Raw genomic sequence first — 13,716 nt, 5'->3', positions numbered from 1 at the left:
AAGATGTCGTCGATGCTTTGTCGGCGAGCCGTGCTGGCGCTCTGCCCAAAGCTGATCTCCTGTGACAGGTACCTCTGCTGAAGTCGGCGCTGTAGACGGCGAACGATGTGCGGTACGTCTCGCTCCAGGTCCACGTGCTCCACGTTTGTGTAGCTGATGCGCAGTTGTGGCACGCTGCCGCTGTTTCTGCACGTGGAGTTCCTCTCCTCGACGGAGGGAAACGGATCGGGGGCGTCATCCTCTTCAGGATTGTTCTCTCCGTGCCGTGTTGAGTGCGGTGTTGAGCTACTGTCGGGTATCGTATGCTGGGCGTGAGCGGGTGGTCGCGGCAGCGATCGATGTGCGTCTGGCTCGCCACGATCAGTGTAGGGTCTACTGCGGCTGAGTCTGTGCCACAACCTCATGCTGCTGCTCAGGCTTGTGTGCAGGTGGCCTTGTCAACAGGTTGATTAACCTTACAGTGAAACCTGTCTAAGACGACCGCTCAAGGCACCTTCAAAACGTGGTCTCTGCTACCAGGGGGTCTCCTTATCTAGGATCACTTGACTGGGAATCACATGCCTTGGTCCTGGTTTCAGTGGTCTTCTAGGACAGGTGGTGGCCTTGTCCGAGTGGTCACCTTGACAGGTTTTACTCTCCCTTGTTTTGAATGTGTTATTCACCTGCTGGGCTGGGCTGGCAATGTGTGCAGGTCAATAGCTCTACCTTTTGCGTGGTTGGAAATGCCGAAAAGTCTGAGGTGGTGCCGTTCTCCTCTTCGCGAACTCTAGCACTCCTGCAAGCCTCCTGCACTCACTTGCAGGGCCAAGGTGACTCGGATCACTGGACCTGCTGCTGTCTTGATTATGAGTAGGGCGGCATGGTGTGTGGTCTCTGCTTCTGGAACATCTGCCAACCATACTATGGCAACACCTTGTGATCAGCTGCTACTGCTGCTGTTGCCGATGCTGCTGTTGCCGATGCTGCTGTTGCCGATGCTGCTGTTGCCGATGCTGCTGGTACTGCTGCTACTGCTGCTGTTGCCGATGCTGCTGCGATGTTGCGCCGTCAGTAGCCACACTGACAAACAGGTTACTGCACTAAGCACCTCGAGGAACTGAATAGGCCACTTGTGCTGTACACCATGCAAGAACTCTCACCTGCAGTATGCACAAATGCACGAGAGCGTTGATCAACTGGTCAGCTGTGACAGCTCGATGATATTGACATTGTCGGTATAAGTTGACGTCAGGAGCTTCCACACTTTGCATTCAGTACCCGACCTCCACCAGTAGTAGCAAGTTGAAGAAGACAGCAATCACGCCGTACCAATCATCTTTTACCCAGGATGGCTAATATTTTCATTCAACTTCACCAGACTAACAGGCAGGAGAATACTTTCTGACTATACTAAATCTAGTTCTCACGAATGATGAAGAACTCTGCTGGCTTCTCAAAGTGTTCAACCAATCACCCCAAACTAATCATCTGCTAGCCAAGACTCTGCGGACTTCTCAAAGTGTTCAACCAATCACGCCGCACCGATCATCCTCTAGCCAAGACTCTGCGGACTTCTCACTTTTGTTCTCCACCACGCTTGACTGCTGCTGGTGCTTTCACGGCTCTCTACACAAGCCCAAGGTGTTGATCTCGCTCTTATACGATAAGCTTGTTGCCTGGCTTGGACCAGCAACCCTGCTAATTCTCATACCAGGAGGAGCCTTACTTCAGAGTAGGCTGGCAGAGATTCAAATGAGAGTCATCTGGAGTGGTAACGTCGAGTCAACTGCTTTCTACCCTCAGCACTTTCTTTCCTGGCTATGCGTTGTACCTCTTGTCCTCTGATCATCCCCTGCGAGGTGGGTGTTCACTGGCTGCAATGCTGGCTGGGCGACATGAGATGGTGTGAACGCATGCATACTCATTCATGCAGAACCGACTTCCTGCCGTGCCCTGTCACGTGTTCTAGCCTGCACGCCCTCAGTGGATGTGTGTGTGCGTATGTTTATGATGTATATTCAGTACGCCAAACTCTGAAATACGTTGAATGGCGTCTCAAGGGACCAGAAAACTCTGTTGGTTGATTTCCCCCTCAGCAGTCCTAGTTGACATGCGAGCAATGTCTCTTGGTGGATAATTGTTCTCCCCTTCCGTAGCCGTTTGCTTACGCAGACGAACAGCTGCTTCCTGCCCGCCTGGTGTGCACTTGTGCACTGTGTGTGTGTGTGTGGGGGGGGGGGGGTGTACGTGTGTGTGTGTGGGGGGGGGGGGGGGGGGTGTTTGTGCATGTGGGTACGTTGTCTGGGCACGGTACAGTATAGCATTGGTGGCTGGTTAGGGCAAATTCTCAGCTCTGTGTCGAGACTGAGCAGGTAACGCGATACGTGAGTGCCGCTTCCTCAGCAGGATATAGTGTGGTAGCTTACATCGACCCCGGTCCCACCGGCAGGATAGGCCGGAAGGAAACGCCGGTAGGACACGCCGATAAAGACCATCACACACACACACACACGCACGCACGCACACACACACACACACACACACACACACACATGCCCCACTTCTTGCATCTCATCATTCACCTTAAAACCTGAAAGTAAAAAGTTGCCATGGGGACCGAAGATTGAGTCCACAATTTTTCAAGGTGATTCCACAAAATTTGAAAGTGATGCCACAAATTTCCGAAGTGATTCCACAAATTGTTTAGGTGATTCCACTAATTGTTTAGGTGATTCCACAAATTATTTAGGTGATTCCACAAATTGTTTAGGTGATTCCACGAATTGTTTAGGTGATTCCACGAATTTTCGAGCTGATTCCACGAATTGTTTAGATGATTCCACGAATTGACTTTGTAGTCAAGGTGCTGGTGCTATAAAATCCGTTGCCCCCCCCCCCCCCCACACACACACACATGCACCATGATTGTGTTGCTTCCCAGCTGGTTTTCAGCACGGGGCCGGGAATAGGATCAGGACTGTCAAGTGCAGTAGTATGATCGCGATTAGCATTACCTCTAAATCCGGGGTAGGTTACACAGTTGGAAATCTGCTGGCACTACACCAAGTCATGTGCTGTAGCTTCACACACTGCAGATTTGTATTGTTCACGACGGGGGTGCAGTCAGCAAAATGTTTTGCATGATTCAATGTAGCATTGCATAGCAATGCTGTCTGATGATTGCCAGCACGTGAAACTCTGCGTAACACTAACATGAATATAGCTTTAGTTTTCCTACGTAAGGCCCCGGTCACACAACGTCAAAAATGCTGCTCCAGCGTCTGAATCATTGATTTTTCCATGGCAACTGGCGAAAACGCGGGAAGTCTGAGCGTCTGTTTGAGCTGTACATGGAAACAGGGTGTGTGGCCTTGAGAGCCTGGTCACATCAGACAGGTGGTCTTCAACATGGGTTTGATTGTATATGGATTATAGAAACATGGCATGGGTCCTTGGGTGCCTGGTCACATAAGACAGGTGGTCTTTCAACACAGGTTTGGTTGTACATAGAAACATGGCATGAGTCCTTGAGTGCCTGGTCTCATAAGACAGGTGGTCTTTCAACACAGGTTTGGCTGTACATATGAACAGGGCACGAGTCCTTGAGCGCCTGGTCTCATATGACAGGTGGTCTGTCTTATTGCAGTGTAGGTTATGTGTGTATGATGATGTATGGTTTGACATACCCTGACTGGTCTCATGGTAAAGGCTGATCTGGCCTCATAAGACAGGTAGTCTGTCTTATTGCAGTGTAGGTTATGTGTGTATGGTGATGTATGGTTTGACATATACTGACTGGTCCCGTTGTAAAGGCTGATCTGGCCTCATAAGACAGGTAGTCTGTCTTATTGCAGTGTAGGTTATGTGTGTATGATGATGTATGGCTTTACGCCGACACTGACTGGTCTCATTGTACGACAGTGTCTGATCACAGTGTTAGCTGTGTTTGATATTGTGTCTGTCTTGCTGTTGGCGATGTGCGTGGTTATTTGCTCGGCAAGGGGGAATGGCAAGGGCATGTGCGAGAGGGTGGATGTTTGCATCCGCTTCCTAAATTGCCGAAAACAGAAGTTTGGCAAGGGTGAACTGATCGGGTGTGATAAAGTGAGCCAGTGTTTTTATGGAGTTCTTACATGACTGTGTGTGTAACCAGGTCGTGTCTGTATGTGTTTGACTGCTATACTGGCTACCAGCTGTGTGTGTGTGTGTGTGTGTTACTTCCTGTGTTGTGCATGACACTGGCAATGCATGAATGCACCACAGGAAGGATGTCCTGGCATGTGCTAATCTGGTTTTGTGGTGGTGGTGGTGTGGGGGGGGGGGGGGAGGGGGCATTTTTGCTGTACAGTACATGTACAGTGCTTGTTGGAATCAAATAGCGGGCTACACTGTCCGAAGAGTGTTCAATACCCATATAGGGCAGAGCCTTGTACACGCGAGAGAGATTGGAAGTGCTTCTCTTAAGAGACATTTTAACACCAGGCATCTAAATTTAGATTCCACCTAAATGACACAATGGTATGTGCTGTATGTGAAGGGAATGCTGGTGCACCTAGTTCTAAGTTACACCTGAAACCCGTCAGGTCCTTGAAGCCGAAATTTTAGTACACCTAAAATTACATGTTTTACATAACACTGTTTGTGCTGGTCTGGTCTCATAAGACGGGTGGTCTTTCAACACAGGTTTGGCTGTACATATGAACAGGGCAGAAGTTCTTGAGTGCCTGGTCTCATAAGACAGGTGGTCTTTCAACACAGGTTTGGCTGTACATATGAACAGGGCAGAAGTTCTTGAGTGCCTGGTCTCATAAGACAGGTGGTCTTTCAACACAGGTTTGGCTGTACATATGAACAGGGCAGAAGTTCTTGAGTGCCTGGTCTCATAAGGCAGGTGGTCCGTCTTATTGCAGTGTAGGTTGTACGTGTATGATGATGTACGTGTATGATGATGTACGTGTATGATGATGTACGTGTATGATGATGTACGTGTGTGATGATGTACGTGTGTGATGATGTACGTGTGTGATGATGTACGTGTGTGATGATGTACGTGTATGATGATGTACGTGTATGATGATGTACGTGTATGATGATGTACGTGTATTATGATGTTATGCCTGAAACCCGTCAGGTCCTTGAAGCCGAAATTTTATTACACCTAAAATTACATGTTTTACAGTACACTGTTTGTGTGCAGACGTATCGTTTTGACTTTGCATGATAAGTGCTCGTGGAAGCATTTGGTTACAGCAGCCGGTTTCCTCATGCTGGGGTCACTCTGCATTAGTGCGATACATTGCTTGTAAGCAAACCTCACTCCCTGAGAGAAACTGGTGCTACCCTAGCTGGCAACTGGTAGATTGACGGGCTAAACGTGTAGTGACAAATGTCTTCTATGTGAAGTGATTGTTTTCGCTGACGATCAGACAAAACACGAGCAGTGCATTTCTGCTGATTTTTATTTTTTATTTGATATTTTCATGTGTGGTGGTGGTGCTGGCGGTGCTGGCATTGGCTGTCAGAGAAGATGAAATGCTGGATGGCTTGCCGAATTACTTGATATCATTGCGCGGAGACCAGGGAGTGCGTCTGGTTTCAGTACGTCCTCAGGAGTTTTTGAACGTTTTGTGCTGGAGGTGGCACACGTATGGTCACCACCTTCTGTGAGATAATACTGATTTCAATGACTAGATTGCTTCTTGTTGGCACGGTAGAGGACAATGGGCGCGTCTGGTTTCAGCACGTCCTCTGGAGCTTTTGAACGCTTTGCGTGCTGGAGGTGACGTCTGGCGTGCACCTGCCGTTCAGTGTGTGAGATAACACTGACTGGCTTGACTGGATTATGCGTTTGTGCCGGGGTAGATTTCCCATTGCGGTGCGACGGGCTGTTTACCGTATAGAGTTCTGGCTTGCCCCCGTGCGGCAGATTTCTTCATGACTTCACTGCCGGGCGGCGCATTAGCGAATGCCGTGCGCACTGTACTGGCAAGTAGGAGTAGGGTTGGGTCACTAATGTTTTCTGATCATGGTAGGCCGCAGACTTGTAGAACCGCCTGCTGGTTTGTGATAAGAAAACAATGTTGAACAACTTCCTGTGTGCTGTAACTGGTGTGCTGCTGCTCCTGATGCTGATGCATGGCTCTGGCTCTGGCTCTGGCTCTGGCTCTGGGTCAGTGATGCCGTGGGACTAATACGCAGCTAGGTGCCTCCTGTACTGTGCTGTGTTGTGTGTGTGTGGGGAGGGGGAGGGGGTCATGCATGGCTCTGAGACAGACATGTTAGCACACGTGCTGTGAGAAAAACCCACAACCAGCAGCCGTGCTGCCTCCGCAGTGTTTGTGTGCAGTGTTTGCTTGCGATGGTTATTCAGCATTTGCCATGGGTGGGCAGTGTGGGCAGAGAGTGGTGTGCTAGCAATAACAGATGGCGTTCAGGCGCACTGATACTGCGAGACCAGTTAGCTGTCATCAGTCGTGATGTTACATAATGTATGTATGTGTGTGTATATTCAGCTGCACTCAGTGACAGTGATCCAGGCAGTCTGCTGCCATCCTGCCTTCCTGTCGGGGGAGATTTTCTCAGTTGGGGTTTCCAGTTCACCTGCAGCCAGGTTTAAGAGCAGCAAGTGATTGTGAAGGTGTGCAGAAACCCCACGGTAGCCAGCTTGTGCAGTTGCTTGCAATTACTGCTAGCTGTCTTGCTGTGACTGCTGTCGGAGTTTCTCACTTCATCGACTGGACTATTCAACTGTGCTGTTGCCTGATATCAAAGAGACTCAGTGGTGTTCTTGCTGATTTTGACTAGCAGCACTTTCCTCTGCGTGAGGTTTGTTGAGATTGGAAAGTGGGTAGAAATTGCTGCTCACCCCCGCGTGTATCTCATTCCTCTGGTTTCTTTTACCAGTGCTTTCCAACGCTTTGCTGGCGGGTCTGATCTACTCGCCTCCCATCGCTTTAGAAGCTGCATCTGCGCCTCAGATCTTTGCAGTGTGCTGAAAACCTCAGGCTAGCCGAGTCTCAAGCACACGGTGAAAAATTTCATACAAAGCTTGCTACTAAGAGTGTGTTGACGAGGCTGCAGCACACACGGCGTGCATCACAGGAGGACGTAGCAGCACGCTGGTTGTGTGTATCCTGTCATCTCGTCATCATGGGAGACAGCAGTGTTTTGTTCGGCGCCGTGGACCCGTCGATCACAAAGCTTTCCTGCAACAGCGCCAGCAGCAGCAGCGGTGACATCACTGATGACATGATCATGTGCAATGACATCACCAGCAATGACATCGCCGATGACGTCATGTGCAATAGCTGCAGTAGCTGCAGTGGCTCGACACTCCCCGTTGTGTCACCAGTGAGCACGACATCATCACTGACAGACAGTGGCGATAGCATCTACTGCAGTGAGATCAGCCATGTCTCTCTGGGATCGTGCAACCTATCCGTGACCGGGCCTAGAAGCATGGCACAGCGCATGCACTCCAACACTAGCACCACCAGCACTCAGGGCACCACTGACACTGGCGGTACCGATCACATCGACGACGATGATGATGACGACGACGATGATAGCCTGTCGGACCCGCGCGACAACGGACGTGACTTCTACGATTGTACAGTGCTGTTGGCAGCCTCGCGTAATAGCTCAGCTAACGGTGCCGCATCGCCGGTGTACGACGCATCGCGACTCGGCGACATGCTCCGGCAGCACGGCATCAACTTCGTCGGCTACGACCTGTCGTGGCACGACTGCGAAGCGATCTGCCACACGCTCACCACGTTCGGCCACGTGATTCGCAAGGTGGTGCTGCGGAGCTGCGCGGCCAACAGCCAGCATCTGATCATGATCCTGTCGGCGCTGCGCCGGTGCACTCACCTTAACGTGCTCGACCTGGCCGACATGTGCCTCGGCACGCGGCACATGCAGCTCGTCGGAAACGTCGTCACCACGAGTCGTCGCTCGTTGCGCCGCCTCGTACTGGACTCCAACTGGATTGGAAACGAGGGCGCCGACATCCTGATCAGCAGTCTGCGGCGTTGTAGCAGGTTGACGCGTATCAGCCTCGGTTCGTGTCATCTGTCCGGCGAAGGTGTCGGCTCCGTACGTCGTATCATCTCCGGCTGTCGTCGCCTCTGCCGTATCAACCTGGAGCGGAACGACGTTGATGACACATCCCTGGCAGAGCTGGAACCGGCCCTGGCCTCTAGCCTGCTGCATGAGATCAACCTCCGCAGCAATCGCCTGACATCGGCCTGCGCACATTCTCTGGAGCACGTGCTCTTCTTCTCGGCCACACTGATACGCCTGGATCTGTCGGCGAATCGCATCGGCAACTGCGGCCTGCGACGCATCGCCGCGGCACTGGCCACATGCTCCGGCCTGGAGGAGATTCTCCTGGGCGACATCGCCATTACGTCATCGTCACTGCCCATCCTGGCCGCGCTACTACCACAGTTCCCTGATCTCGAGCTCGTGGACGTAAGCGGCAACGATTTCTCGAGCGCTTCTCCACGCCAGCAGCAAAGCTTTGTCGATGCGGTGCGTCGCTGCGTCAGCCTGAGAAAGCTAGCCATGCCAGAGGAGATCGTGGCAGCGCGACGCTCCCACGTCAAGGGCGGCGTGCGCGCCGACTTTGCGTTCCGTCTGCTCGCCCTGGTGGATGTGCCGCCGTGCACCGACGTGTTTCTCGGCTCGAGGTGTATGTTCGGGCCAATCACGGACATCACCCAGCACAGCAATGACCATGTGACGGTGGCACAGCACTGCCGGAAAGTACCGCCAGAGAGCCCCGCCGTCTCGTCGCGTCGTTGTAGTACTGGGGAGGTGGTGTCTGGTCTGTAGGTGACACGACACGAACCCTGTAAGCATATTGCATGCTGTGCAATCAATCCGTAACTTCGAGCGAACACGAGCTCCACCCAGAACATGCTAAGTGTGCCCGTCGTCTGATCCTGCCTCTGCCCCATTTCCCACTCTAGCCCTGCCCGGCTCCTGGGTGAAATGCCCCTGTCCAGATTTGAGTCCGTCCTGGTTTTCTGGCATTCCTCTTCAGCAGCATGCCTCCATGCCATCAGTCTTGTACAATGCCACTCTAAGCACTTGAGGATGTTACAATATCTGTTCTTTAACTTCTTTTCATTCCGCTCCTTGATCGCAAAATGCACGGCCTGCATTTTCCGACTGTACGGATTTGGCATTTCGATTGTTTGTTTTTGGTGCGGAGCTTGCTGGTAGAGCTCCCTCTTCCCCATATCTCACCTCGTTCATACTTAGTACAGTATTCTTCGTTTCGGGACAGCTGGCTGCTTTCACCTTGTTAAATAGTAATTATTATCATGAAACATAGCATTTAAAAGACAGTGTAGTTACTTGCTTGTGCTGTCAAGCAGGGAGTTGTAAAATACCGGTATTTCTCTACTCAATGCGATCAAACTAGCACGTTGAAAAACGAGTACGACTTGCTGCAAAACCTTTGTGAACATCTGCTACCAGTATCTCTACTTAATAAAACTACTACTTATTGCTTTTGAAGGTGTTGCCAATATAGAAAATTATTTCAGAATATGCTTTCATGCCCTAAAAATCCGTATAAATATAATGGTACTTCAAATATTTTTTTTAAATGATGAGCGTTGTCCTATCTGACCTGATGCTATGGTCATCTTTATTCTCTAGCATATTAAACCTTCATTCACAATATTCCACTGATGAATGTGACTTGAAAATCAATTTTGGAATACCTTGTTGACTTCACCTACACTGTAGTGCTGCTAGTGCTGATGGTGCTGTTGGTGGCCATTGTACATCAGGGAGTCTTAGGAGTCAGGACTTACTGATCGAGTCCCAACCAGGTCACGCGTGACCCGGTGTTCTTTTTACAGGCAGGTCCAAGTACCCCCCCCCCCAACCGGGTCACTGACCCGGCTCTGGAGCAGACACCGAGGCGGTCATTGCCATAGTAACCATAACGTCTCCGACGCCCCCGTGATTGTTTATGAAGAGTTTAACAGGTGCGGTTGGTGTCTCTATATCTTGCTCACTTGTCTATGCAGGTGATCAAGTTAGCCAAGCACATGATCTTCTTTGGTTTCTACAACTTCAAGGAGTTGCTCCATCTCACCGAACTGCTGCTGGACATTCTAGAGCCGTTCACGCCCGCCGTTCCTCTCAAATTGCCGCCCACACGAGGTGAGAGACTTGTGTTTGTACAGGTACTCGGTTCCACACATTGGATGCACTGCACATTAAGTAATATACGCATGCGGGGTCCTAGCATCCGTTCCGTTCGTTGCATGACTGGAAGTTATATAGAGGGAGGGAGGGAGAGCGGGAGAGAGAGAGAGAGAGAGAGAGAGAGAGAGAGAGTGAGTGAGTGAGAGTGAGAGAGAGTGTGTGAGTGAGTGAGTGAGAGAGAGAGAGAGAGAGAGAGAGAGAGAGAGAGAGAGAGAGAGAGAGAGAGAGAGAGAGAGAGAGAGAGAGAGAGAGAGAGAGAGAGAGAGAGATAGATAGATAGATAGATAGATAGATAGATAGAGATAGAGATAGATAGATAGATAGATAGATAGATAGAGATGAACGAGAGAGAGAAGGAAGAAGAGGAAGACTTGCGAAACGATCAAGTCTTGCATTGCCGAATGGAGTAAATCATGCATGAAAAGATGGCAGATCAAGGTCAGAGATAGAGGATTTGAATAACGCAAGATTGGGGAGAATTCTGATGTGGTCAGATCGGGCATTCCAGAGGGAGCTACCAAGGAAATGCATAGTGTGCCGTCCAGATTGTCCAGGGAGAAAAGGGATACGGAGAAGCTGAGTGGCTTGACCCCTTGTGAAGGGACGATCCCCGTGCACGACGGGGTCGGCAGAGATCAAATTGAAGTAAGGCAGAAACAATGTGCTGGCTGATGAGGACAGACAACGAAAGACAAACTGCAAGACTTTGTAGATGAAAAGGTGCTCAACAGAATAAAGTGAGAGGCGTGTGCGCAGTGGCCCAGTGGGCACGGCGCCATGCAATTGGAATATGGCGCGAACGCCAGACTTGCTGACTTTCAGTAGGCGGGTGACTAACTGCTTTGTGAGGCACGGAAAAAAGGAATTAGATGCATAAGTGATCCTAGACTGAATTATTGCTATGTACCATAGGCGGCGTGCAGTGATTGACAGTGGTCGTCCATGACGCCAGAGCTGTCCCACAGCAACAGACACTTTGCGTACAACTTGTTCGACATGCGGTTGCCAAGAGAGTTAGTCGTCCACAAGGACTCCAAAATACTTAGCTGTTGTGGTGACTGACAGACGGATATCGTTGCAATAAATACCAGGCATGGCACTGGGACGGCCACGGGGCTGGATGAACAACACTTGCGTTTTGGCGGAGTTCAGAACAAGTCCAATACTGCACAGCCAATCAGCAAGTTTCGAGACAGCACTTGAGAGAACATTGCACACAAGGTGTTTATCCGAGTCCGAGAAGTCCAGGACAATGTCATCAGCAAACTCCTGGTGACTTACTTGCATTGGCAGTATGGCAGACAGCTCACTTGTGTATAAGACAAATAGCAATGGCCCAAGTACACTACCTTGAGGAACACCTCTGGAGCAATCCACAGGTGCCGACAGAATATGAGCCACCTTTATTTGCTGCCTCCGATTACTGAGGTAACTCGTGAACCAGGACAGAACAGTGCCCCCAATGCCATGCTGATGAAGTACTGTGATGAGATGCTGATGTTGTACTCTGTCAAAGACTTTTGACATGTCCACCATAATCACACCAGTATGCTGGCGCTGAGATCGTGCCAAGAGCCAGCGATTCACTGCAAGAACCAGAGCGTCTTCCGTTGAGTGGGACTTGCGGTAGGCAAACTGGGACGCCGGTAGCAGGTGGTGGTCCTGGAGATGGGCCATGATCTGCTTCTTGACACAGTGCTCTAGAAGACGAGACACAATGGGCAGCAAAGAGACTGGCCGATAGTTTCCTGCGACTGCAGTGTCCCCGCTCTTGAACAAAGGGCTAACATATGACAGTTTGAAGCATGCGGGTACAGTACCACTTGAGAGCGACATATTAATGATTCTAGCAAAATGAGGAACAAGAATACTGGCACAGCACTGCAAAACAATACCAGGAATGCAGTCACTGCCACTAGCTTTGTGCGGGTTGACGCAGGCCAGACATTGCTCAACGTTTTGCACACTGACAGGTTGAAAGGACGTCAAAGCTGATTGTCGTAAGGGGCCATGGGCGCCTGAAGTGCAGCTGGTCGGGCTGGATCATGCACAATCTCACCGAAGAAAGCACTCAGGGTTTCGATGGGCGCCTCTGGAGTCTGCCGCTGTGTCTTCCGGCCGGTAACATTGTTCATAATGGCCCATAGCTGTCGCTGATTGGATGTGGCACACTGGTGGATGAAATAGGAGTTCCGGAGAGATCTATCCAGCTTCCTGGCAGCTGCACGTGCTGTACGGTGAGCAGCTCGACGTTCCTCATTACCACGGTCTTGCATCCACAAGCGATGAAGCCGATTGCGTTCCCGGACCAGGTGTACCAGCTCAGGCGTGAGCCATGGGCATGGCCGCCTGTCCTTCTTCCTGGTTGCAACCAGAGGGATTCTTCGGGATCTGTTTCTTGTGAGGTTCCCGATTCTGTTTTAATTTTTTGAGAATCCACCGGAGTTGTTTCTCGTTCTTGAGTTTCTTCCCGTCATAGGTGATAGTGAGTTTGCTTAGGTCAAATTCCATCTTTACACTACACATAGATTTTTTTGCTGTATTCCATATAATCATCATCACTCTAATACAACTCTTATAGTGATACACACACAGAGGTATAGAGAGACGAAGAGATAAGAAGGATCATGAAAAAAGAAGAAGAAGAAGATATATTTCATTTCATTAAGATCGAGTGTAGAAAATCCAAAAAAATATTTTTTCCTTTATAGGTGATGACATTTTCAAGATATTTGGGCTTCTGATGCTTTCACCTTTTCTTTGATCTTCTTCAGGCCAGCTAGCTCCCGCTGTAGACTCTTCTGTTTCCTCTTTAGATCGTTGGATAGTTGAATAAGCCTGGCTGGATCTCCACTATTGATCTGGACATCCTTCTGAATTTGAATATATTCTTGATGAAGATCTTCACACCTTTGACTGGCGATATCCAACATCCCCTGTTGACCATCAAGGATTCTTTCCTTCTCCGTCAGCTTCTCCCATTCCGTGTCATATTCCTTCCTGATTCTTTGACATATAGCGTGAAACCCTGGTGATTGTCGAAAATCCATATTCCTTCGCGCGATGTCTTCTGCCCGTTTTTCGAATTCTTCTCCGTGATTCGGTGGGGGATTAAATGATTCAAGTGAAGAGGAGTGCCGGTCCAGCACATCATGGATTCCTGCAATAAAGCCTGAGGCCATGTCATCATCACTATGGGCATCGGTAGTACTCAGCCCTGCTGTCAGGTCCTGATTGAAATAGGGCCAGTCAATTTCGTGCAGGCGGCGCCTTCTGATCACTGTCTCTCCTTTCGTCCGGCAGGATGTTGGTGTACGTATGTGAGCCAAAACAGCAAAGTGATCACTGATATCGAGATATACTGTGTCACATGGACCCTCAAGTGGAGTGCTCGACAGCAGTAGGTCAATCATCGACTGTGAATGTGCTGTAACGCGAGTCGGCGATACCATGTAGTTGCGGAGGTTGGACCGTGCCAGTATGTTTCGCAGGGGTTGTGCAGAGGGC

At 50.1% G+C, this 13,716-nt stretch overlaps 1 protein-coding gene across 1 annotated transcript in view; it reads left to right on the top strand.

The window, feature by feature from the left end:
* Positions 1–13,716, top strand: part of LOC135820793 (inositol 1,4,5-trisphosphate receptor type 1-like) — a 117,437-nt gene that overhangs the window by 46,748 nt on the left and 56,973 nt on the right. Inside the window, exon 25 of the mRNA XM_065333836.1 lies at positions 10,029–10,164. Within this exon, the coding sequence (XP_065189908.1) occupies positions 10,029–10,164 (136 nt within the window). The remainder of the gene's footprint in view (positions 1–10,028; positions 10,165–13,716) is intronic.

Source organism: Sycon ciliatum, chromosome 7, assembly GCF_964019385.1.
Source record: "Sycon ciliatum chromosome 7, ocSycCili1.1, whole genome shotgun sequence".
Taxonomy (NCBI): Eukaryota; Metazoa; Porifera; class Calcarea; order Leucosolenida; family Sycettidae; genus Sycon; species Sycon ciliatum.
Note: the sequence above shows the minus strand (reverse complement) of the source record. Positions and strands in the feature narration are given on the sequence as shown.